General features: G+C 36.8%; 4 protein-coding genes and 1 long non-coding RNA gene across 9 annotated transcripts; 4 read left to right on the plus strand and 1 right to left on the minus strand.

Annotated features, from left to right (window-relative positions):
* Window positions 1-53: 53 nt before the first annotated feature.
* Window positions 54-9,157, plus strand: LOC111487162 (protein RNA-directed DNA methylation 3-like). The gene is made up of 18 exons (XM_023134430.1): window positions 54-398; window positions 726-982; window positions 1,100-1,255; window positions 1,340-1,498; window positions 1,598-1,681; window positions 2,708-2,775; window positions 2,867-3,202; window positions 3,302-3,353; window positions 3,448-3,603; window positions 3,689-3,832; window positions 3,911-4,010; window positions 4,085-4,237; window positions 4,362-4,416; window positions 4,517-4,581; window positions 4,849-4,918; window positions 5,818-5,854; window positions 5,958-6,018; window positions 6,108-9,157. The coding sequence occupies exons 1-18, from the start codon at window positions 224-226 to the stop codon at window positions 8,894-8,896; spliced, it is 4,917 nt and encodes a 1,638-aa protein (XP_022990198.1). The 5' UTR covers window positions 54-223; the 3' UTR covers window positions 8,897-9,157.
* Window positions 9,158-9,553: 396 nt separating this feature from the next.
* LOC111487356 lies at window positions 9,554-10,947 on the plus strand. Of its 2 annotated transcripts, XR_002719042.1 has the most exons (4): window positions 9,567-9,908; window positions 10,112-10,270; window positions 10,489-10,542; window positions 10,697-10,947. It is a non-coding gene; the product is annotated as an uncharacterized LOC111487356 (long non-coding RNA). The 2 variants fall into 2 exon arrangements; XR_002719043.1 differs by lacking the exon at window positions 10,112-10,270 and having other exon boundaries at window positions 9,554-9,908.
* On the minus strand, window positions 9,985-13,421 carry LOC111487228 (probable pectate lyase 12). Its single transcript, XM_023134564.1, has 4 exons — window positions 12,925-13,421; window positions 11,836-12,742; window positions 11,279-11,484; window positions 9,985-10,295 (listed from the first exon to the last, which is right to left on the minus strand). Exons 1-4 carry the CDS (start codon window positions 13,059-13,061, stop codon window positions 10,061-10,063), a joined length of 1,485 nt encoding a protein of 494 aa, XP_022990332.1. The 5' UTR covers window positions 13,062-13,421; the 3' UTR covers window positions 9,985-10,060.
* A 1,493-nt stretch (window positions 13,422-14,914) lies between these two features.
* Window positions 14,915-18,423, plus strand: LOC111487235 (SHUGOSHIN 2-like). Of its 4 annotated transcripts, none has more exons than XM_023134577.1 (13): window positions 14,916-15,232; window positions 15,566-15,744; window positions 15,827-15,864; window positions 15,983-16,091; window positions 16,221-16,244; window positions 16,336-16,396; window positions 16,484-16,521; window positions 16,600-16,699; window positions 16,784-16,835; window positions 16,933-17,088; window positions 17,186-17,341; window positions 17,455-17,610; window positions 17,691-18,423. In XM_023134577.1, the coding sequence occupies exons 1-13, from the start codon at window positions 15,187-15,189 to the stop codon at window positions 17,986-17,988; spliced, it is 1,413 nt and encodes a 470-aa protein (XP_022990345.1). In that variant the 5' UTR covers window positions 14,916-15,186; the 3' UTR covers window positions 17,989-18,423. The 4 variants fall into 4 exon arrangements, with proteins under 4 accessions (XP_022990346.1, XP_022990345.1, XP_022990343.1 ...); XM_023134575.1 differs by having other exon boundaries at window positions 14,917-15,232; window positions 16,336-16,404; window positions 16,486-16,521; XM_023134576.1 differs by having other exon boundaries at window positions 14,920-15,232; window positions 16,336-16,404; window positions 16,486-16,521; window positions 17,694-18,423.
* A 4,026-nt stretch (window positions 18,424-22,449) lies between these two features.
* On the plus strand, window positions 22,450-23,525 carry LOC111487308. The gene is made up of 2 exons (XM_023134686.1): window positions 22,450-22,673; window positions 22,771-23,525. The coding sequence occupies exons 1-2, from the start codon at window positions 22,620-22,622 to the stop codon at window positions 23,419-23,421; spliced, it is 705 nt and encodes a 234-aa protein (XP_022990454.1). The 5' UTR covers window positions 22,450-22,619; the 3' UTR covers window positions 23,422-23,525.
* The last annotated feature ends 96 nt before the right edge of the window (window positions 23,526-23,621 follow it).

A 23,621-nucleotide genomic window follows, 5' to 3' on the forward strand; every position in this document is an offset into this window, starting at 1 on the left:
AAAAAAAAAAAAAAAAAAAAAAAAAAAAAAAAAAAAAAAAAAAAAAAAAAGGAAAAAGCGAGAATGCATTGTACGTAGAAAAGCGAGGGAATTCCTTTCAGAGCAGAGCTCGCACACTCAACGCCTGAACAGCGGACTCCACTTCCCTCTCAATCTGCATGTCCTTCCTTCTTATTCGCATTTCCTTCCCCCATTTTCAATCCTTCCACTCTCCGCCTTAGCCATGGCGTCCAAGGGCAAGGGGATTGCCAAAGACACCTCCTCCGGTAAACGGAAGCTTCGCGATGACACCGATAGCTCCGCTGCTCGCAAGAGGATGGACCGTAGCGTACTCCAGTTCTTCGAAGATGTTTCTCCCGAACTCGGTGCCTATAGCGACGACAGTGATTTTCTTGATGGTAGATTATCTCTTGTTTTCCTCTCTTTACTGGTTGCCGTTGTTTTCGTCGCTTTGGGGGTTTATATTACTGTTTGGAGTTTGTTGTTTTGTATTTTTGTTCTACATTGTGTTTGGTTTTGATCTTTTGGTGTTATTTGTTTGAAAACTGTCAATTGGAAGTAATTGATGGAAATGATCATGGTTTAGGACTGTTTTTGCCCGTTGTTAACAAAAAAACAATGTTAATCCATCCAAATTGGAGCGTCTTGTTGGTTTCCTAAGAGAAGAAGCCTCAAGACAACCTTTTGTCTTTATTTTACTGAACCCTCTTGTTTGACAAAAATAGATTTCATGGAGGAAGAGTTTGAGCCAGTACCGGCATTTAAGAATGATGATTCAAAAGCTCAAAATATCCCATTTTTCCCCAAAGAAGAGGAAATGAATGAGGAAGAATTTGATAGAATGATGGAGGAACATTACAGTCGAGGTCCTGGACTTGGTGCATTTGCAGAAGAAAATTATGAAAACAAAATTTCCACTGGAAGAAACCCTCCTCAGCAATCTGCCAGGGATATTATCTCTCTGTGGAAGGTTAAATGCATGGTATGGTGCTTAATCAATGGAAACACATTCTAGAGCTAAGGATTGAGTATACAGTCTTCATTTCAATTTTTCTAGCTTCATTCATTGATTTTTATGGTTTGTAAATTTTCTTTGTAGGTTGGGCGTGAGCGGCAATCAGTTTTTTGTCTCATGCAGAAATTTGTTGATTTGCACTCGTTTGGTACCAAGTTACAGATAAAATCTGCATTTTGTGTGGAGCATATAAAAGGTTTTATTTACATAGAAGCTCCAAGGCAGTATGATTTAATTGAGGTAGCCTGAGACTTTCTGGTAGTGCTAGATAATTTCTACTAGTCAGTAATAAGTATAACATTTGATGGGTAACTCTGGATCCAGGCATGTAAAGGCATAAATGGAATATATTCTACCCGTATAGCTTCTGTTCCTGAAAATGACATCTCTCAGTTGCTTACTGTTCAAAGTAGAGTCAGTGAAGTTGCTGTGGGTACAATGGCCCGTGTAAAAAATGGAAAATACAAGGGAGACCTTGCTCAGGTGGAGTGTAATAACTTGTAGACAGACTGAGGTTTAGCATTTTTAAACACTACTTTCCCCCTTTTTTTTTCATAAAATAATATTTAGTAGTTTTTGTAGATTGTTGCTGTCAACAATGCACGCAAGAGAGCAACAGTGAAGCTGATTCCGAGAATTGATCTTCAATCTATGGCTGAAAAATTTGTATGAAACTTTGCCTACCTTTTGAACTCTTATATTTTGAATGGGTGTAGTATTGTTCTACTTGCTGCAACTATTATCTGATATTACACTACTGGAAACTGTTATATTATTCCCCTATGGGCTCTACCTGTCTCATTCGATTCTTATATTTCAGATAATGCTTACCTATTTGATTATTCACTTTTAGCACACTGCAAAAATGTGGGTTCTTTTAATTCCTTGAACCTTAGCTAGCTTTTTATTCAAAGACTATATCCATCAGATTTTTTGTGGTCTTTTTTCCAAAAAGAAAGGCGTACATTTTAAAGGGAAATAAATCTTTTTAAGACGGGGAATGTGACGCACTAAGATTTGGTAGTGCGTGAATATGAGATTAATGTGAATCACTCATCCTTGTTTCTAGATGCATTGAAATGGAGAGTTTCCGTATTTGTTATTTTTTTTTAATTAGATTATCCCCCCTTCTTTATCAGACAATTACAGAAATCTTTCTTATATAAATTGGCTCTTGCCTTTTGTCTTTGGATTGGATTTTGTACCCTCCATCTTCATGAGGAACACTCCTTTTGACGATATGTTAGCTTTCTAAAGAAAGGTTGTATGATTTACCATGAATATCATTAACTATACTTTGTATCTGTCATTCTTTTGACTATTATTTGAATTGTTAACCTTCTGCTCTATGTTTTCAAGCAACTGGGCGGTATTCTGAGTGGTAGTTTTCAGGCATTAAGTTTTAAACTCTCTGTTAAGTCTTTGTGTTTGCTGCTCCCTAAAGCAATTTCTCTTACAGCCATATTAAAATTATGTCAATAGGAAGCACGGACATGATTGCAAATTAATGTAGTTTAACAATTATGTATTCAATTAAAATCCCTCTCACTCATTTCAATTGTAAAAATTTGTTGGTGAAGTTCTGATATAAAAGTTTCTCTCTCTCTCTCTCTCTCGGTGCCCTTTTAAGTTTAAAGAGTAAGATATTACGAATACATATTCCACCTGGAATAATGTCTCTTCTCATTATAGGGTGGAGGAGTCGTTGCTAAAAAAGTTACCAATCCTGCACCACGATTGATCAACTCTAGCGAACTTGAGTAATAAGAAGTCACTTAATGCTTTTATTATGTTTTTTTTTTCTTTTATGGGCACATTTACGTTAAGATTTTTATTCTTTGCTTTTTGCAGGGAATTTCGACCACTCATGCAATTTAGGCGTGACCGTGAAACTGGGAAGCTTTTTGAATTTCTTGATGGGATGATGCTCAAGGATGGATATCTATACAAAAAAGTATCTTTAGATTCATTAAACTGCTGGGGTGTGATGCCATCTGAAGATGAGCTCTTAAAGTTCAAGCCTCCTGAGAGCATCGAAGCTAATGATCTTGAGTGGCTTTCTCAACTTTATGGTGAAAAGAAGAAAAAGAAGATTATTAGGACTGAAAAGGGGGGTGGTAAAGGAGAGGGCTCATCAGGGTCTAGTTCCATGATCAGCTTTGGAGATCATGATCTTGTTTGTTTTGGGTGAGTCACATTATATTTTCTCAAAAAAACTGTACTAACAGATTTCGTTGACCCATAACTCAATTACTTTGCAAATGGTAACCTTGCTGACCCTTGCAGCCGGAAAGATTTTGGGATGATATTAGGGACGGAAAAAGATGATAGTTACAAGGTATATATATCACTAAAAGTTTCAATTAATTTATTTTTTACCATTCGTCCGGTCACTAATTTCTATTATCCCTCCTGCCTTTCCTGTTATCTAGATTTTGAAGGATGGCCTTGATGGATCTGTTGTGGTGAATGTGCAACGGAAAGAGTTGAAAAGTGGGCCTTTAGATGCTAAATTTACTTCTGTTGATCACAATGGAAAGATCATCTCTGTTTCAGACAATGTCAAGGTTTTGGAAGGTTCATTGAAGGTTCGTTCTTTTTTTAAAACAATTTACCTGTTGATGTATCCTATAAAGTAGTAGGCTGTCTTACACAATTTCTTTGAACTTACAGGATAAGCAAGGGATTGTTAAGCATGTATACAGGCACACGGTGTTTGTATATGATGAGAATGAGGTGGACAACGATGGTTATTTCTCCTGCAAATCTAACTTGTGTGCGAAAATCAAGATTTCTTATGATGCACCTAGTGGAAAGGTTCTGTGAATGTTCTCTTTATTTTGTTGATCATTCGTTTAGCTTGTGCTGAACCATACAATTTTTTTCTCCATTTAGGAGGATGACAAGGGTTTCTCTGGTTTTGAGGATTTCTCCTCTTCGCCCAAATCACCTCTATCCCCTAAAAAGCCATGGGCAGAGAAGGAAGGCCGTGAGTGTATGTATCGATATTGCTGATGCATAGGCATTTTACTCATATATATTACTGTTGAAGACCTTCTTTGGATGCAGACAACCGTGATGATAGAGGAGATGGAATGTTCTCCATTGGTCAAACCTTGAGAATACGTGTTGGTCCTTTAAAGGGATACCTATGTCGTGTTATAGCTGTGCGTAAAAGAGATGTTACGGTGAAGCTTGATTCCCGACAGAAGGTTCTTACAGGTCTGTTTGATGTTGGTTGTGATTGTATCTTGGCCCTGTTGAATATTGTCTGTGAGTACTGGTTAGATTGGAAGCTAGACAATTTTAACGATGTTATTTATTTTTTTAAATTGAATTTCCACAGTCAGATTTGATCTTCTTACGGAGGTACATAGAAAGAGCTCTGCCGTGTCTGTTAGGTACTGTTCTAAAAATGCCAATGTTTTCTTGAGCAGTTTACTAGAGATTGTACGTTTTATCTCTCTCTCTCACTCATGCAATAAAAATATCATTTTACAGTGAGGATCCTGAATTTTCTTCTCTAAAACCATTTGATATACTGGGAAATGAAGGCAGCTCCCAAGGTTTGAATTCGTATTTGAAATTTTGCATCTTAATTTCTTGCGTGAGTGAATTCCTAGAATGTTTGAGAGGTTATATTAATCTCTTTTAAATGTATTTTTTAAAATAGTAAGTGCAGATTTATTGCCTATTCACACAATCAATTTTATTTTACCAAAGTACATATTTATTTCCTCCGCGAACATTTTTTTTAGTATTACTAGTTTGACACACTTGTTCAGAAACATAACTTTCACGATTACTAGTTTGACATGCTTGTTCTTTGTAAGATTGGATGGGTGGTACGGGGTCATCTGCAGCTGGTGATGGCTGGAATTCTGCCGGGGCTTCTTCAGAAAGGTATGTTTCTGGATACCAATGTACTTGGACATTGAACTTCCTTTTCTCAATCCTTGATTTAAATTTAAGAAGAAAAGAAAATGAAAAAAGCAATTATGGATAAGCTATACTGAGTGTCTTACATAATCAAGTCTGAACTATGTAGAATGTGATTATTGGCCTTGTGCTCAATGTATTACTGTTGTCCGTAGAAAGTTTTTTTTTTATGCTTTTCTTTATCTACTTTAAATTATATGTACTCATAAACAGGCTAACTTAGACCATGATAGTTACTTGATGGTCTGCAAGAGTACATTTGTTGTTGAAATGCATTCAAACTTGTCGGGAGGTTTCTCTCACTTTTTTTTTTTTGGCTTTAAAAGATTTTGTAGAGCTTTCATTAGTAATCTCTGTAAGAGGATGTGTCCCATCAACTCCACTTTAGAATTTCTTATTATCACGAGATCTTTATGTCGATGAATATAGTGTTCATTATTAATCTCCTATCTTTTGTCTTTATTCCTTTTTTCTTTAGAAAGAAGTTCCTTGTTTCAATCTGGGTAAATCACCTGAAAGCTACTAGTGCAATGATGGTGGTTGTATGTGTTTTTTTTGGTCAGGGGATGGTTATTGAAACTAATTGATAGATATGAACATGAGATATTTATAATGTTATAGTCTGAGAAATTGTCACGACTATATTCTGACTGTATGCTTCAAGATGTGCAACGCATGGTCAAACATACGTTTGTTTGTATGTATATTAAATTTCCTTTATTAGTTTTATTGAAAAGACTTTTTTAGTTTTATCTGATCTAAGAGGCAATATCTGCATATTGAGACTTTTGTAATTATGAATTTCGCTACTGTTTCTCTATGTCCATTCACAAATTAGTTTTTGTAAATATACTTCTCTGCAGAAGTCCATGGCCCAGTTTCCCCGAGTCTGGTACCTTGGTTAGTTTTGCTCTTCGATCACTTTCTGCTTCTTCTTTGTGCTGTTAAATGTTAATGCTCCAAGAAAATTTTCCATGCATATTCTCTCTCTTTCTGGTTGCAGAATTGTCCTGGGTCCAGTTCCACGAATCCTTTTGGTTCAGAAAATCTTGATGCTAAAAAAGGTACTACGAATTGGGCGTTTTTCTTTAGTAATTTATACTTCATTAATTTCTAAGAAGCTGGTTTATGTTGTTTTCCATGATAACTATAGATGTTGAAGACTCTCCTTGGGTTAGCAAGTCGACTGCAGAAGCAAACACTTCCTGGGGTACTGCAAATTCGAGTGTTGATACTGCTAATGATGATCAAGCCTGTGGATGGGGTAAGAGCGAGTCATGGGACAAAGCTACTGCTAAAACTATTTCAGATGGTAACGTTTCTGGTGCCTGGGGCAAATCAATAGTACCTAGTGGAGATTCTGCTGGCGACAAGTGGGACAAAGGGAAGCATGTAACTTCTGATAATCAGACTGGAAAGTGGGGCGGTGGAACCTCTGGAAAGAATGAACTCAGTGAATGGAGCAGAGATAAAGATTCAGAATCTGGGGGGTGGAAAAAGAATCCAAGTGTTAGTGTTGGTGATAACAATACTCCATCAGAAACCTCAGCTGATAAGTGGGGCAGCAAAAATAGATCAAATGGAAGCTGGGGTCACCAGAATGTTTCAACCACTGTCTCTGAGATTCAGACAGCTGGCAAAGACAATGTAGGTGGCTGGACCAAACCAGGAGCAGAAAATAAGATCAATCCAAGTGGTTGGAATGAAGACACTTCAATGAAGGGAGGTCAAACATCAAACTGGGGCAACCAGGACGAGGCAGGTGGTTGGGGTAAGCCAATGAATGTGGGTGATGGTGGCAGTTCTGCTTGGAATAAAACTACCGCTTGTGGAGATGGAAATGACAGTTGGAAAAAATCTAATGAATCAGAACGTGAGGGTGGAAATAGAAGTTGGAATTCCAAGTCATCTGATGGGGATTCAGCTATTTGGAAAGATAAATCTCATTCCTCAAGATTGACAGCTTCCAAAGGAGATCAGTGGGGGGGAGGTTGGAATAAGCAGCACAGTTCTAATGAGACGAAAGCTTCTGAGGACAATTCACCATGGAATAAGAAATCTGTTGAAAGTGGAAAAGATAACGAGCTGGAGAATCAAGGCAGTGGTTGGAATGTTGGAAAAACTTCTGGAGATTCTGCATCTGGGTGGGGTCAGACCAGCAAGGAAGCCGGCTCAAGCGACCAAGGGAGTAGCTGGGGTTCTAATTGGAAAAAAAAATCTGATACTGGAAATGAGGATTCTAGTTCGGCTAAGAAAAGCAACTGGAGTTCTGGTAGTGGCAATTTGAACTGGGGCGAGAAAAGTAACTGGAACTCAGGAAATGAATTTAATGCTTATCATTCCAACAATGGTGCTGAAGCTCAGACTGAAGTTTCCAATGATTGGAGAGGAGAAAGTAGTGATAGAGGAGGCTTTAGAGGTATAGGTTCTTTCAGAGGAAGGGGTGAAAGGGGTCGGTTTGGTGGTAGAGGCAGATCTGATAGAGGTGGATTTGGTAGAGGTGGATCAGACAGAGGAGGATTTGGAGGCAGAGGCCGTGGGAGATGGAACAGTGAAGGTGGTTCAAATGATGGGGACAATAAAGGGTGGAGTAGTGGTGGTGGTGACTGGGAGAAATCTAGTTCAGATCGAGGTGGATTTGGTGTCAGAGGCCGTGGAAGATGGAACAGAGAAAGTGGTTCAAATGATGGTGAGAATAGAGGGTGGAGTAGTGGTGGTGGTGACAGGGAGAGATCTGGATCAGACAGAGGTGGTTTTAGAGGCCGAGGTCGTGGAAGATGGAACCAGGAAGGCGGTTCACGTGATGGTGACAATGGAGGAGGGTGGAGTGGTGGTAGAGGCGGATATGGAGGCAGAGGCCGTGGAAGATGGAATCAAGAAAGTGGTTCAAATGATGGTGGTGACAGTGGAGGGCGGGGTGGTGGCAGCTGGGAGAAGTCTCAATCTGACAGAGGTGGATTTGGAGGCCGAGGCCGTGGAAGATGGAATCGAGAAGGTGATACAAATGATTGCGACAATGGAGGAGGTTGGAGTAGTGGTGGTAACTGGGGGAAGTCTGGATCAGACAGAGGGGGATTTGGAGGCGGAGGCTCTGGAAAATGGAGCCAAGAAGGTGGTTCAAATAATAGTGACTATGGAGGATGGAGTGGAGGTGGTGGTGGAAGCTGGGGGAAGTCTGGATCAGATAGAGGCGGATTTGGAGGCCGAGGCCGTGGAAGAAGGAATCAAGATGGTGGTTCAAATGATGATGACAATGTGGATAAACCTGCAAGCTGGAGCACAGGTTCAGGTAACAATGGAGAGTGGGGCAGTGGCGATGGCACTGCAGGGTCCTGGATCGGAGGAGGCGATGACAAGAACCAGCAGCAGAGTTGGAAGTCGAGCAATGATGCTGGCGAGGGATCAGGTTGGAAGGCACCAAGTGGGAATGAGAACATTAATTGGAAAGCATCTGGTTCTTCTGGTGTGAATGATAATTCCGGCTGGAATAAATCAACTGCTTGCAAGGAGATTGAAGAGAGTGGTGATCAGAAGAATAGCTGGGGCAAAGCTGCAAAGGCGGATACTCATACTCAAGGCGGAGGCTGGCAGAAGTCAGCATCTGGTTGGAATGAAGGAACTGATAATCAATCATCGATGAAGGATGTGAATGCAGTTGCTAGCGATGGAGGTTGGAATGATCAAAGTGAAAATCAGGCCAAATATTGGAAATCTTCTGAGGCTTCTGGTGAGGGTCAAAGTTCTGTCTGGAAGCCATCGACCTGGACCACGGACAAGGAAGCTGACAGTAGCCAGAAGGGCAACTGGAACAAAGAAGCCAATGCAGGTGCCCAAGGAGGAGGAGGGGGTTGGGACAAGCCTACATCCAGTAACGACGCTGCAGGTTGGGGAAAATCGAGTTATGCAGATGATGGGAAATCGTTGTCTGGTTGGGGTCGGTGATTGATGGTAATATCTCACTTAATGTTCTGTGGACAAAGCAGGAGTTTACTGTTAAGACTGTTTCTTGTAAGGGAAACGATGAAAATCGCACTCCTTGTTAATAACTTTCTAACTTTTTGAAGATTAGAGCCGATGCATGCCCTGGATGTGTTAATAGAAAACTATCAAAAACTATCAAAAACTATCATGCTGTGTAGCTCTTCATATCTTTGAGCATGTTTGATTAACTAGCGAAATTGTAGGTTCCAAAAGTTTTTCTCATGGGGCCATATGCATAGTGCACTTTATCATTCTACTTTGCAGCCAAATTCATTGTCTTATTTCTTGAGCTGACAGTTGTAAAATCAGATAAGTCATGGAGAATGGGTTATTTCCTATTTGAAAGTTGATACCTGTGTTGATAAAATTTGGGATTTCCTGTTTGAAAAATGACCTCTGTCGATGATCTTTCAGGTATTGTATTGGGGATTTCCTATTTGAAAAATGATACCTCTGTCGATGATCCACTCGATATTGTATGGATGAGTGAAAGATAGAGATCTATCAAAGATATTAGAGATGGTACCTCTGTCGACAATCATCTGGTGATCCTTCAGGTATTGTATGAATGAGCGAAAGATATCAAAGGTATTCGAACCTTTAATCTTTAAATTTAAGATACGTATACTAATTGATGAGTTATATTCAAGTTGGCTTTAATCTTTAAATTTAAGATACGTATACTAATAGATGAGTTGTATTCAAGTTGGTGTGCTTCTTCCTTGTTTTCGAGTTTGAATGAGTTATATTCAAGTTGGTGTGTTTCTTCCCTATTTTCGAGCTTGAATATGCTAACTTTTAAGTTTTTGAAACAGAACAATGGTACAGCAGCATGGCAGCGGATCTTTCACTCGTTATGGGAGGGAGATATCATCCTCATTTCCACGTGCTGTGGTTCCAAAGATTCCATTTTGTCAAATATTTCCACCGACAGACAGACAACCCATGTTTCGACAACGTTGATGTTTTACTGGTACGTTTAAAATTCACCTCCTTTTTGCTTCTTTGCCATACCATGCCTTATTTTAATTATATTAAACACATACATGTAGGATATAGAAAGAGGCATCTTTTTTTTCTTTTCCTTTTGTAGTTTATATAACATTTTCTGAACTTTTCCAAGTACTACAATGCTGTCAATGATAATAAAGCATTATAAATGGAGTTTGTGTACAGAACTAAAATAGTAAGCAGGGTTAGAACGACCATGTTAACAACTGAAAGAGATGGTGGCAGTGCACTGTTCACACCGCCCCCGCCGAATATCATCCCGAAGTAGTCACCACCGCCGTCGCTGCCACTGGACCCGGAATTGGAAAAGCTCTCGTCTCCAGAGTACGAGCTGCTCTGTCTACTCTCCCTACATCATTGAAAATGGAACAGTGCTTGAGTATCCATCAAGATGAACATCAAATAATCACTCAATTCCTAGCTCTATGATTTGGTTAAGTTTGAGTTAGATAGAATAAAAGCCTAATTGGCCAACTCTTAAAGAGAAATGGGCAAACCCCAGATTATGGTATGGATGTAACTTTTTCTTTTCTAATCCACAGGGGACAACTTTACCCTTCTAATCGAGCTCATATTACCGAATAGAGTTGAACTTTGTAAGTATCTCGATTAATTAATAAATGATCATATATCGAGATCGCTCTAAGTATTTAAATTTACTAAACACTTGTTTATATTGTAATGTAGCATATTGATTACAATTATTTTAACCACAAAATTTAATCCAATCTCTCTTAATCCTATTTGAAGGAGATTTGGTGTGTAGTGGATTGGGAAAGCAAAAGGTATTGCTTGCTTACCCAAGGTAGAACAGGACAGACAAAAGACAAGAACAAGAAAACAAGTGAGCTGTGTTTTTCGACTGTTGTGTCAGCCCTAGATTCTCACTCCAAAGTCCCACATACTATATCTCATTTACCCATTCAATTTATCCATGAATTTGTATTTTAGTTAAAATTATTTGTCTTTTTTTCTTTATAAAAGTCTAGAAAAGTTATTTATGACGTTATATCCAATTATAAAATTCTACATTGTGAAATTATAAGGACCACATTTTTAACATTTACTCTCCGATCTCTAGAATCTCGAACATATTTATCCTCGAGATAGATCTGAGCTACTTTTCGAGCACAAATTAATCTCGAGGGAAAAAAAACAAGGGTATTTTGGTCCTTTCATATTGAAACTCTAAACTACCAAGACCCAATTGAAATTTTCAACTATAGAGAAAATTCATAATCAATCCAATCATATCAACCAAATATGAATTTTAACCAAAAAGAAAAAAAGAAAAGATGAAGGGCAATATGGTCATTTAGAAAGAAAAAGTACCTGGTCCCGCCGAAGACGCCGGCGTTAAGAGTGAGCTGGTCAACAAGAGCGGCGGATTTGGGCGCCACACTCGAAGCTTTAACGTACATATTGCTCAGTCCTTCGCCGGACGGCACAAAAAATGCGCCATTTACCATAATGTCCCCCTCCGTCCTCCAGTTCCATTCCGACCAATCCCCCGCGTTTGTGTCCACGCGCTTCGTCACCTGCATTAGAACGACACCGTTTCACTTCTTTGACTATACACAACTGCTGTGTCCAAAACAGAAGCCAGTGGCTGAGGACTGTCTCGTCAAATCATTGACTTTACATATTTTACATTTGGTCCTTGTATATTTTAAAATTTTCAGTTTTGCCCCTACTTTATCAGAAATTGCTAAAATTAAAATTTTGAAAAAGTTAGAAAAAAAAATTAAAAACCAAATGGAATTAGTGATATGTTTACCTTAAGCCCTGAAAACTTCCCTATAAATAATTTCCCTCAGCGGCGCGTTCAAAATACGCGCCGTGGACTGTACAACGAGTGGAGAGAGGAAAGAGTAATAACGTTAACATACCTCCTTCGCATTGGGATTCCCCGGTGCAATATACCGATTCCCTTGGCTATTGATCGTCGGACCACCGCTACCGCCGATGGCGTACATCTCCCACGACCGGAACTCGTTGTTGACCACGTGTATATAACCCCGCCGGCACCGCGGCATCCGCTGAACCAGCTTCTCGCCGAACAAATTAAACGCAATCGTCACCTGCATCCCCGAGTCCGGCGTATAGCCGTCCTCATGCCCCAGCAGCATCACCTCGTCGTGGTGGGAGAAGTAGTTGTTCGAGATCGTGATTCCGGTCGATCCCATTATGGCGTCGATTAAGCCGTCGGTACAGTACGATAAGGAGCAATGATCGATCCAGATGTTGCGCGAGCTGAAGATTGAGATTCCATCGCCATCGGACTTTCCTCTGTATCCGACGTGCGTAGGGCTTGATCGGACGTTAGTGTGACCGGTAGGGATACAGTGATGAATGTTGATGTTGTGGATGATTACATTCGAGATGTACTGAAGTGTGATGCAACCGCCGCCGGTTATGTGGACATTAGCGCCGCGGCCATCTAGGGTTTTGTAACTGTTCATCATGAGTTCGTACTTGAGTTTGATTGTCATATCTGCAGCGAAGACGATCCAGAGAGGTTCATCTTGAACCACAGCGTAGCGGAGAGTTCCAGGGCGAGGGTTTACAGGGTCAGTATCGGAGGAATCTGTAACTATGTAGATCTGACCTCCTTTACCTCCCATGGCGTTTCGGCCAAATCCAATGCTGCAATCTGCAAGCCGTTGGCGATTGGCTTGCCAGTTTGAACCGCAGCGCCAACAATCATCGATAGGGTTTCCGGTTTGACAGGAATTTGATTGACCTTTAGAGTGAATCGACAGCATTTCCCTTCTTGAAAATGAATCATTCACACTCCTGCAAGAAACATAGATATCCATAAGTTAGTGGGAAGCCGTTGAAACAGGGGACTACACCTTTGAGCAGAACAACAATGCACACAAGGTGTTTGTTAAAATGCCTAAACAAGAACAACTGCAGAACCCCATTAGAGGCATGTTCTGGACAAAGCCTGAATCAGTGGAAACTTGTTTGTTTACCTCTGAACTTCATAAGCAACAGTTTCAGGATCTGGAAGAAGATGTGGGTCAGTGAGATTGAAACTGAAAGCTGCCATAGAAGGCAGAGAGGAGTTCAAAAACCAGCTGAACAACAGAATGGCAATGGCAGCCAACATGTCTGCTTGTAGATTTTGTTGAAATGAAGAACAAGAACAAGAACAAGAAGAACTCTATTTCAGGTACCTTCTTCTTGAAATGAACATGAACAAGAACAAGAACACTGCTTAATAACTAAACTATACATGAATCTGCTAAGAAAACAACTCCGAAAGAACACTTTAGATTCTCTTTATTTGAAAAGATGAATATTATTCTAAAAGGGTATAATCCAGAGAGACAAGGAGGGAACGTGGGCTTTCTTCTCCAATCGTTGAACCCATTCTTCCTTTGTTCTTTCTTTTTCTTTCTTCTGGTTCTGTTTCTGTCTGTGCATTAAAAATTCTCTGCTCCGGTGAGAGAGACAGACTGTTTAATGTTCCTCTGCTTTCATGTTATTCTTTATTTTTATTCTTCATCTTCTCTTTCCTTTCTTTATTTATTTATTTTTGGTTATTTATTATTATTATTTGGATCTTGATTAGTTTCTTAAAATATTGGTTTAGTGTTCTTGAAATTCTTAATTGCATACGTAATCATGCTTTATTAGGCAAAAAAAAGGACAATTTTTCCTGCAATTTTCAATAAACTGTGTTTAATGGAGAATGTGATGGTATTTAATTTTAGATTTTTTTTTAAAAAAAGGATTTTTGAGAGAGATAGAAAATGTTAATTTGAAAACTATTTTAGTGATTTTTTTTTAAAAAAATTTATCTTAAAATACGACCAAATGGTCAATTATTATTATTTATTGCAAAAAAAAAAAAAAAAAATTGCTTTATTTGAAAATAATTTTTGGAGGTTGAATGGTATTTTAATTTCCTTTTCTTTTCCTATTTACATTTCTTTTGCTTTTTAAAAAACTATAAAGAGAGCTGAATCTTCATTTAATTACATTTTAAATTACAAAAAATAGCCTGAATAAATTAATAAATAATATATATATATATATATATATATATATGGGCCCACCCCAACCTCCCACATGCTATCCTGTATGTCTATTTTCTTTAACAAAGCCAATTTTGACTTAAATCAGCTTATAATTAATGGTTGGAGGTTGGAGGATTGGATAGATAGCTCACTACTTATTTTTATTTTTATTTAATTTATTATTATTATTATTATTATTTAACCTCTAATTAAATTAAAATGATATTTTATTTTTCTTGTTAGCAATGATTTAGGAACAATTAGGTAGACAAAAGTCAAATAATTAAAAAAATTGGGGTAGTTTAAGTCTTATTTAAGGATGTTGGTAGAGAATGATTATAAATGCAAAATTTTAAAATAAATAAATTATTGATGAAAATTTACCTTGTTCAAATTATAGATGTTGGTAATAAAGATGAGATTAAGATAAATAAATAAATAAGCTTGGAAAGTGACATTCCCACCATTTATTATGATCCCGATAATATGAAATTAATTTAAATTATAGCAATATATTATGTTAATTTAATCCACGGGATCAGTTTTACATAATGCGATAGAAAAATCTTCATTTATTGAAGAACGAGAGGAAGAAAGTGAGAAGAAATTTATTTCCATTAGATAAACGAGATAGAGAACGAAGATTGAAATAAGTGTTGGGAACCCTGCCCTGTAGATATCTCTAATTTAATTCATTTTTATTACGAGTGCTCCAAAATATATTTTAAAATTTTTATTCATTTCTTATTTCTTAATACATTTGTATATATATATATATATATATATATATATATATATATATATATATATTTCAACGTTCACAAAATTCTTGGTCTCTATAGACCACAAGTTTTTCTGAACAAAAAAACATGAAATTTGAATCGACCATGGTCAGTTTTCTCAACCCTATTTGTGTTTCGNGATAATGATAGGTCCAGAATGGCCCAATTAGATAGCCCATTGGCCCATCAGAAATGCTGGTTCGGTACACGTACGAAGATTTAAATTAGGTTCGGAACTTACTTCGGACTGCCGTTGTGCTCTCGATTTGAATTTTACAATTGTAGCCTCAAACTTTTATCCATTTCGCGCTCAATCCTTAGAATTCATCTCTCTTCAGTCCTCTCTCTCAGCAGAAGGAACTCTGTCCTTCTTTGCAAGATCTGTTGTTTAAGCAGAAAGATTTTAGGGTTCGACCGTAGTTTCTCGAGCATGGAGGGTATAATTTCCCACGATTCAGAGAACTACGATGTTGGAGGTACTTTTTGTTTTTTATTTCTTGATCTTTTCCCTGTAAAATTTTTCTCAAATTCTTCAGATTCCTTTTTGTTTCCGTTTGATTGGTTTTCTTCCTGTTGGATTTTCCATTAATCATTCGGGTTCTAGGAACTGAGGTTGCTTAATTCGAACCCTAATTGAATGTCGGGGTTTATATGATTTTCAAAGGACTCTAGGTTTTGGGTGTATGCCATTACGTTTTTGTAAATTTTAGGGAGAATAATTCAATTTAGGTGAACTACCTCAAAATCGATCTTCGCAAATTGAAGTGAGTTTTTCACTAGTTTTAGTAACCGGGAAAAGTTGGTTTTAGGTCAAAACATGAAATTAACGGGAGAGAAAATTATGAAGAGCTGCAAAGTAGGAGATGGGCAGAGAAAACAGCTTTCGGATATAAGTAACTTGAAGGAGCAACCAATAGTGCAGAAGCGAGATATGAAGCAGCAGCCGAGTTTGCTTATGAACAATGAATATGTTGATAAATTACAGAAGGTACTCTTGATGGTGGTTTATTAGCTAGCATGTTGGTGAATTGGCTAACCTTATTGACATTGATTTTGGATTGTTTTTCCAGGAAAATATGGCACTCATGCGAGTTCTGGCAGAAAGAAAGTATCCTCTGTGATAGTTGCATTGATCCACTGTTCTTCATTTCAGTCTTTTTTTTTTTTTTTTTTTTTTCTTCATTTCAATTGATGAAGTTTTTCCTTCATTAGTATTCTTCAAATAGTCGCATAATTGAGATAAGTGGAAATGAGTTAGAGAAATTGAGAATCAATTTTCAGAAATTGCAGCAACAAAATCTGCAACTTGCCCAAGCAAACAGTCAAATGTTAGCGGTAATCTGCTTCTTTCTGTCTTAAGTTTCCATTTTTATCAATTGTTCATGGCTACCTAGTCGCCTAGAAAATGAATTATGATAATCTTCTTCATTATGTGACGTTTTTTTTTTTTTTTTCTAATTTTAGGAACTTAATTCGAGCAAAGACAGGGTAAGTCAAATTCTGCTATCTAAAATTTTATTTAGCTTGCATTTGCCCATTAAGTTGCAGCATATAATGAAACTAGTTTAATCTTCTGCAGCTGAAAGCGTTTCAGCATGAACTTGGATGTAAAAATGGTGTTCTTATGGCTAGAAATCTGGATTTGGAGGTTAGTTTAATCTTATATTAGTCCTTTCATGTTTTAAATTAAGTGTTTATTGATCACTGAGATTGAAACTTTTCTCCCCAGAGAAAAGGAAAATTAGCAACACTCCAAACTGGAGAGGTACATCTAAACAATACTATTGTTTTCTTTTGTCAACTTTTCTTTAGCTGCTTACGCATTTCTTATCTCTACCTCAAGGTAGGGACTACCAAATGTAGTGAGGCAGAGGAATCTATGAATGCAGATAAGGATAATAAGCCTTGCAAGACTAACAGGCGACGAAAATCCAGAAGAGAATGTAAGTGTCAGTGCATGAATTTACCATCGGCTTCAGGATATTCATATTGTCATTTTTTTAAAAGGGATTCTCCTCTGAATGCAGCTTTTGGCGCTTCTGTTCTTCAAACAGAGGTTCAGAAGGTTGAAGGCAAGAGGTTTGTTCATGGATGTTTAATTGCTTTATTTGGGTTTTTCTGATTACTGAGCGTACAAAAGACAAATCGAACATGATGTTGATTGAATTTCGTACAGACCCTGTTTTAGAAGGCAATCTGCAAAATTCAAAACCGAGGAATCAGTGGCTGCTAAGGATATCTTGGAGACAAAAAATTCCAGTTCTACCGATGCTTCTCAATGTATAGAGACTTCAATTCTTCCAGCAGAGGTTCAAAAGGCTGAAGGCAAGAGGTTTGTTCATGGAGATTTAATGGCTTTATTTGGGTTTATCTGATTATTGAGTGTACAAAAGACAAATCGAACTTGATCTTGATTGAATTTCGAACAGGCCTTGCTTTAGAAGGCAATCTACAAGATTCAAAACCGAGGAATCAGTGGCTGCAAAGGATATCTTGGAGACAGAAAATTCAAATTCTACTTGTGCTTCTCAATGTATAGAAACTTCAATTCTTCCAGTAGAGGTTCAAAAGGCTGAAGGAAAGAGGTATGTTCATGTATATTTAATCGCTTTGTTTAGGCTTATGTTTACAGGGCGTGTTCAAAATGGTATAGCATACATAAGACAAATAGAACATGAGCTTCATTGATTTCTAATAGGCCTTGTTCGAGAAGGCAGTCTGAAAGACTCAAAACTGAGGAACCTGTTGGTACAAATGACTTATTCGACATTGAAAATTCCAAATCTACCAATACTTCTCAATGTAAAGAGACTTCAATCCTTCAAACAGAGGTTCAGAAGGTTGAAGGCGAAAGGTCTGTTCGTGCATTGCTTTATTCGACCTTATATAGCATACAAAAGACCAACTAAAGATGAGCTTCATTGAATTTCTTAGCAGGCCATGTTCGAGAAGGCAGTCTGCAAGATTCAAACCCGAGGAACCAATGGCCACACAAGACTTACCTGAGATAGAAAATTCCACTTCTACCAGTGCTTCCCAATGCAAAGACATTGTCTGTGAACTTGTTACAACGTCAACAGTAGAAAGAAAAGATCATGGCAATTCTACTGATAAATCTGAAGTTCAAGAATGTCGGAGGTCATCTGTCGGTAGGCCGTTACGGCGAGCCGTCGAAAAAGTTCAGTCATATAAGGAAATCCCACGTAATATCAAGATGCGCAGACAGGTATGATCAATCCTAACCCAATTTTTCTCTTCCTGTTGTCGAGGTGAGGACAGAGTTACGATGATAGACAAGGTTGCATCACTGCTTTTGTAACTGTATCCTTTGATAGCTTTAGATTGTGCACCGACTGTTAAACGTCTAGTTTGCTTGCTTGTACTCTTAAGAAACACTTGCAACCAGAGCTCATTGCATGGATTCAACCATTCACAACACCTTTCAAACTAAAATGACCCATTAGTTATGACTTGCAACCAATCGGCTCGTTAGGAAGCTTTCTATCTGTGAAACAACACTCTTGTTTTGCCTTGGCAAATTAGTTTAATACTTCAAAATCTTCTAATTCTTTCATGAGTTAGCAATGTTGTCTGTTTCCTTTGCCATTATCTATCTGATTCATGAATTAGTCCAAGGCTTTGTGACTGTTTTGTCATACTTGTACAGGATTTGCACATCTACATTTTCCATTTAAATACCAAACTTGCCATGTTCATGCTTGTCCTTCCTTTCTTTTCTTCGTTCTAGTTCATCAACATATGGGAGTCGAGGAATCCAAATCTATAACATCTAGATCGATAACATACATCTTAATCGGCTAAACTATATTCACGGTTGATAACTCAGCCATAGTTATATAGGAGTCGGGGAATCCAAATCTATAACATCTGGGTCAATGACATACATCTTAACTAGCTAAACTACATTCATGGTTGATACCCGATATGTTTGAATTGCAAATGGCTCCATCATTCCCAAACTCGAAACTGATCAAGCTGCTCTTAGATTTCACTTCTGAAAACCAGGAGAATGTGGAGTGTGGGACCCCAAAAAAGGTTCACCTGCCCTCACATGCTAAAGAAGATAAGAAGACACTAACCCAAAAGGAAAAGGTGTCATCTTTTTCTTCAAATCCAAACCGCGTTTGATCCTCAAGTGTCAAAAGAATCAACAAAAAAAGGAATCAGGTTCTAAAAGATCAATGTTTCTGGCTGCATTTATCATTTGTATGATTTGCTTGAAGTGTGTTGGTGGCTTTCCCATTTTACTATTATTATACATTATCAGAGACTATACTTTGTTTTAGGTATTCAAGATGAACAGTCAATGCATAAACAATTCATTGTATGAGGAAATGGAACCAAAAGTAGGGTAAATTTTCTGGTAAAGTTTATGTGATTATTGTTCAGAGATGATTCCAGCTCATACTTACATTTTTATTACTAATGTTCAGTCTTTTTGTCCCTCACTATTCCGGGATTGATTTACATGACATAACACACATCGGTAACCGACAAAAATTTAGAAGAAAAAACATGTTTTTTAGAAGAGGAAAGTTTCTTATTCTTTCAAACTTAGATGTTAAAATATATATTTAGCCGTTTTGTTTTGATATTACGTTGTAGATAATAAGAAGAAAATTTGAACTTATTTATAGTAGTACATACTTCTTTCATTCAGTATTCGACACGATATTAGATGATATATTATTTTCACTTTATGCTTCTTTTTATCTAGTGACGGCCATACTTTTGAATTAAAATAATAATAATAATAATTTCATAACTTAGAATCAGAATCTCATACCCATTCATGACAAATAGGGTCATACTCAAGCATGGACACGTGTTAAAAAAGTGACACGTGTTACATTCATACTGAAGAGCTAGATTTGCATTCCCTTGACTGCCACCCTTTTTTTATCTGTAATTCATAATACCTCCAAAATTTGTTGAATATTTCTTTAAAGAAAATACTCCCTCTTATTGGTTGGTCAACAATGTATATCCACCGTAAAAAAAGACATTAAATTATATTTAAAAACATAGGCCATGGCCTACTCTGGTTTATCTATACCACTTGGAGTGCGAGACACCCGAAAAGTTAGCTATTTACATTGAGTAACTGGAGATCGAAGAATGGATCAGACTCCTTGTGAAGTAGAGGAGACGATTAGGATAACGAACTTGAAATATGAAGCCCAAACGGGCAACGAGCGAGTGGTTAGTGGCTAGTAGTGCCCTAGTTAATGGCATTCCTCTCTGCAGCTTGCACTCGAAGAACCACAAGACACTCCATATGGAACACACCACACCTTATCAAGTATCATCACATGAGGTCTTTATTTATTAATAGATTCGTTAAATTTTAAAAATTAATTTAAAGTTAAAAAAATCTAAATATAAAAACCTAAAAAACTTAAAATATAATAATATTATTATTAATTACCTTTATAAAGAAGCCCATAGATACCACTTATTTTTTATTTTATTTTTTTAATTTTTTTAATTTTTCTTTATTTTTCTCTCCTCTCTGGAAAATTTATCATAATCTCAAAGACCCCACCATTATCTGAAAGGCCCCATTTTTTGGTACCAAAAAAAAAATAATAATAATAATAATAATAAAAAAAAAAAAAAAAAAAAAAAAAAAACTTGGTCTCCCTCCCTTCTCTGACCAATATAAGAAGACTCAAAATTTCATTATTTCTTTTATTATTATTTTTTTTAAAAAAAAAAATTCGGTGCTTTTAGACTATAAAAAATTTAGGGTTTATTTATTTATTTTATTATTATTTTTTTTAATTTGTTATATTTTTTGGTCAAAAAGAAGTTGCGTTTGGACTCAAAATTAGAGCCATTTTAATAGAATAATCCAATTGAGTTCTTCTAAAAGTTAGTTTTGTGAATGGGAATCTTGAAATTCTTGAAATTTTCTTTCTTTTTTCTTTTCTTTTTTTAATAATTTTTTTGGAATATTTCCCAAATAGTTTAAAATCATTCCTTTCATATTGAAAAAATGTTGAAATTTTGAAAAAAGAAAAAGAAAATTTATTTAAATAAAGAAAATCCAGTAATTTGTTTGAAAAAACGAGTCGAAAATCAAAAAATAATAAAAAAAGAACGGATGGTTTTTTGTATAGTTAAGTGGGAAATGGTTCACGATCCATTTTAAAGTAAAAATCTCGAAAGAATTGGTGAATATTTCACACGTGCGAACAACACGAGCACGTCTTAAGCCGTTCGCTTTTGCTTTAACCACATATTTCACATATTCATTCCCCCTTTCTTGTAGCCTATGAACCAAACATTCAAAATCTTGTCCCACTCCTTAATCATGAAAGTATTTTTGGCATTTTTTTGGACCTTTTTTATATTTCTTTCTTGTGAATTTATTTATTTATTGATTTTTTTTATTAAAAAATGGAAAAAGAATAATAAAATTATCTTTATTTGACGTGGCGCGTTATGATTGGACCAAATCTATATATGGAATATTTGTATATGCTGATGTATATATATATATATATATATATATATATATATATTTTGTGGGTCCTAATTAAATAAAAGTCAAATAATATTTGTGAGCATGCTTGAGAGCTACTTTATGTTTTTTTGTGTTCATAACTATAAGAATTGTAATCTGTCATAAATTAAAGTTTGAATTATCCATTTGGTATCATTATTTTACAAATTTTAAGTCTAAAAATGAAAATAAATAAATAAATCAAATTCGGCCGGTAAACTTGTATCTCGACCCAAAATTTTGGATTGGTCTAACAGGGTAGCTCTCGTGATGAACTAATTAGGGTTTACGACTCAACCCTCTATTTTCGAGTTAGGATGGGTTGGGACGTCGACGAATATTAGGGTTTCAACTAAGCTTAGACGACATAGGTTCAGGATTAGGGAGGATTTTTTTTTTTTTTTTTTTTTTTTTTTTTTTTTTTTTTTTTTTTTTTTTTCAACCCAAAATTTCNAGTTGGTCTGGTAGGCTAACTATCCTAATGAACCAATTAGGGTTTATGACTCAACCCTCTATTTTCGAGCTAGGATGAGTTGGGATGTTGACGAATATTAGGGTTTCGACTAAGCATAGGCGACATAGGTTTGGGTTTGGGATTAGGGAGGATTTTTTTTTTTTTTTTTTTACCAACCCAAAGTTTCGAGTTGGTCTTCCAGGCTAGCTATCATAATGAACCAATTAGGGTTTACAATATGCCCCAACTCAACTCTCTATTTTCGGACTAGGATGGATTGAGACATCGACAAATGTAGAGTTTCGACTAAGCATATACGACAATGTTCAGTGACGAGAGAGGGAAGGCATCGAATGTTAGAATGTGTGGGTCAATTGTCGACTACCGGTTGCTTGGCGTGGCTGTACGTGTCAATTATCAACATTAAGAGTGAGAATGAGAGAGAACGGTGGGACACGAAGTAACATGAGTGCCCAAACGCAACGTTAGGGTTATAATTTCACGAGTTTTAACTTTTTAGTTAGAATATTAAGAAATTCAGTTTAGTTCGAGTTGACTCGAACAAAAAAAAAATAAAAACTCGACTCATGAGTTCACGAGTTTAATTTTTTTCAAAAAGAGGCAGAAATTTCTTGTAGATTAAAAGGATATATTTTTCCGTATTTCCGCCTTTTTTTTTTATTTATTTTTTTATGATTTTTGCATGACAAATAGGATAAGTTTATTCTATAAATACCCTAATTAGTGAGACTGAAAACCCCATCACACAAAAAGTGGAAAGAAACAAAAAAACAGAGGAATGCCAAGAATTCTCCACTATCAATAGCAAAATCTCCTCTCAATCTCAATTTCTTCTGAATTTGTCACTGAATTTCCATCAATGGAGGATCAATGCACATCTTTTGACTGGGAATTCTGCTCTCATCACGAAGATGTGAGTATCTCATTCACGAACACTTCGCATTTTGCATTTTTGAAATGATTCTGTTTCGGATTTCTGGATTTTGCTCTGAATTGATCCAATTTTTCAGGGGAGGGAAGAACTGAGGCATGCTCTTGTGCACACAAATTTGGAGCTTGAAACAACAATCATGTCAGCGAAGGAGGAGATTTTGAGAAGAGAATGTGAAATTATGAACTTGAAGGATCTTCTGAACAGAGCCATTAAAGAGAAAGATGAAGTCGAGACGAAATGTGAGAAGTTAATGTTTGAAAATTTGGTGTTGATTCAACAGAACAAAAATCAAGAACATGAAATCACTCCACAAAGTGACAGTGATTCTAGTAAGATGTTTGCTTGTTCTGATTCTGATGATAATAACACAATTCAATCCTCTCAAACTGACCCAATTGTGGGAGAGGCATTGTTAGCACAAGAACGCCCACCAACTGTTTGTAAAAATGCCTGTGAGAAGCCACTGCCACAAAAAGGCAAGCTTCTGCAGGCTGTGATTGAAGCTGGCCCCCTTCTCCAAAACCTCCTCCTCGCTGGGCCACTGCCTCACTGGCAGCACCCGCCACCGCTCGTTGATACAGTCGACATCCCGCCGGTGATCATCTCTCCACGCCCTTCACAGCCTCCTGCTCAAACCACTGCCATTGACATTAGAAAGAGGAGCCATTCATACCTCTCTGATGTCTCTCCACATTGCCACAACAAGCATCAAAAACTTGTTCAGTAATCAGTAAGAATCTCAATATTTCAATGCCCATTTGCTGATTTACTGTCATCTTTTTTTTCTTTTTGCTGTGATTGTGAGTGTGTCATCTGGATGTTGTTCTTATATTCTCTTTCAAATCACAACCACACCAAAAAAAAAAAAAAAAAAAAAAAAAAAAAAAAAAAAAAAAAAAAAAAAAAAAAAAAAAAAAAAAAAAAATC

Source organism: Cucurbita maxima, unplaced genomic scaffold (assembly GCF_002738345.1).
Source record: "Cucurbita maxima cultivar Rimu unplaced genomic scaffold, Cmax_1.0 Cma_Scf00012, whole genome shotgun sequence".
NCBI lineage: Eukaryota > Viridiplantae > Streptophyta > Magnoliopsida > Cucurbitales > Cucurbitaceae > Cucurbita > Cucurbita maxima.

Coding starts and splice junctions, on each gene's coding strand:
- LOC111487162 (XM_023134430.1), top strand. CDS start 224: ATGGCGTCCAAGGGCAAGGGGATTGCCAAAGACACCTCCTCCGGTAAA. Junction 1,682..2,707: donor AATCTATGGCTGAAAAATTT/GTATGAAACTTT, acceptor TTCTCATTATAG/GGTGGAGGAGTCGTTGCTAA. Junction 4,582..4,848: donor AAATGAAGGCAGCTCCCAAG/GTTTGAATTCGT, acceptor GTTCTTTGTAAG/ATTGGATGGGTGGTACGGGG.
- LOC111487228 (XM_023134564.1), bottom strand. CDS start 13,061: ATGTTGGCTGCCATTGCCATTCTGTTGTTCAGCTGGTTTTTGAACTCC. Junction 12,743..12,924: donor GTTGCTTATGAAGTTCAGAG/GTAAACAAACAA, acceptor TGTTTCTTGCAG/GAGTGTGAATGATTCATTTT. Junction 10,296..11,278: donor GGCGTCTTCGGCGGGACCAG/GTACTTTTTCTT, acceptor TCAATGATGTAG/GGAGAGTAGACAGAGCAGCT.
- LOC111487235 (XM_023134575.1), top strand. CDS start 15,187: ATGGAGGGTATAATTTCCCACGATTCAGAGAACTACGATGTTGGAG. Junction 16,405..16,485: donor CTAGAAATCTGGATTTGGAG/GTTAGTTTAATC, acceptor TTTTCTCCCCAG/AGAAAAGGAAAATTAGCAAC. Junction 17,089..17,185: donor CAAAAGGCTGAAGGCAAGAG/GTTTGTTCATGG, acceptor AATTTCGAACAG/GCCTTGCTTTAGAAGGCAAT.
- LOC111487308 (XM_023134686.1), top strand. CDS start 22,620: ATGGAGGATCAATGCACATCTTTTGACTGGGAATTCTGCTCTCATCAC. Junction 22,674..22,770: donor TCTGCTCTCATCACGAAGAT/GTGAGTATCTCA, acceptor CCAATTTTTCAG/GGGAGGGAAGAACTGAGGCA.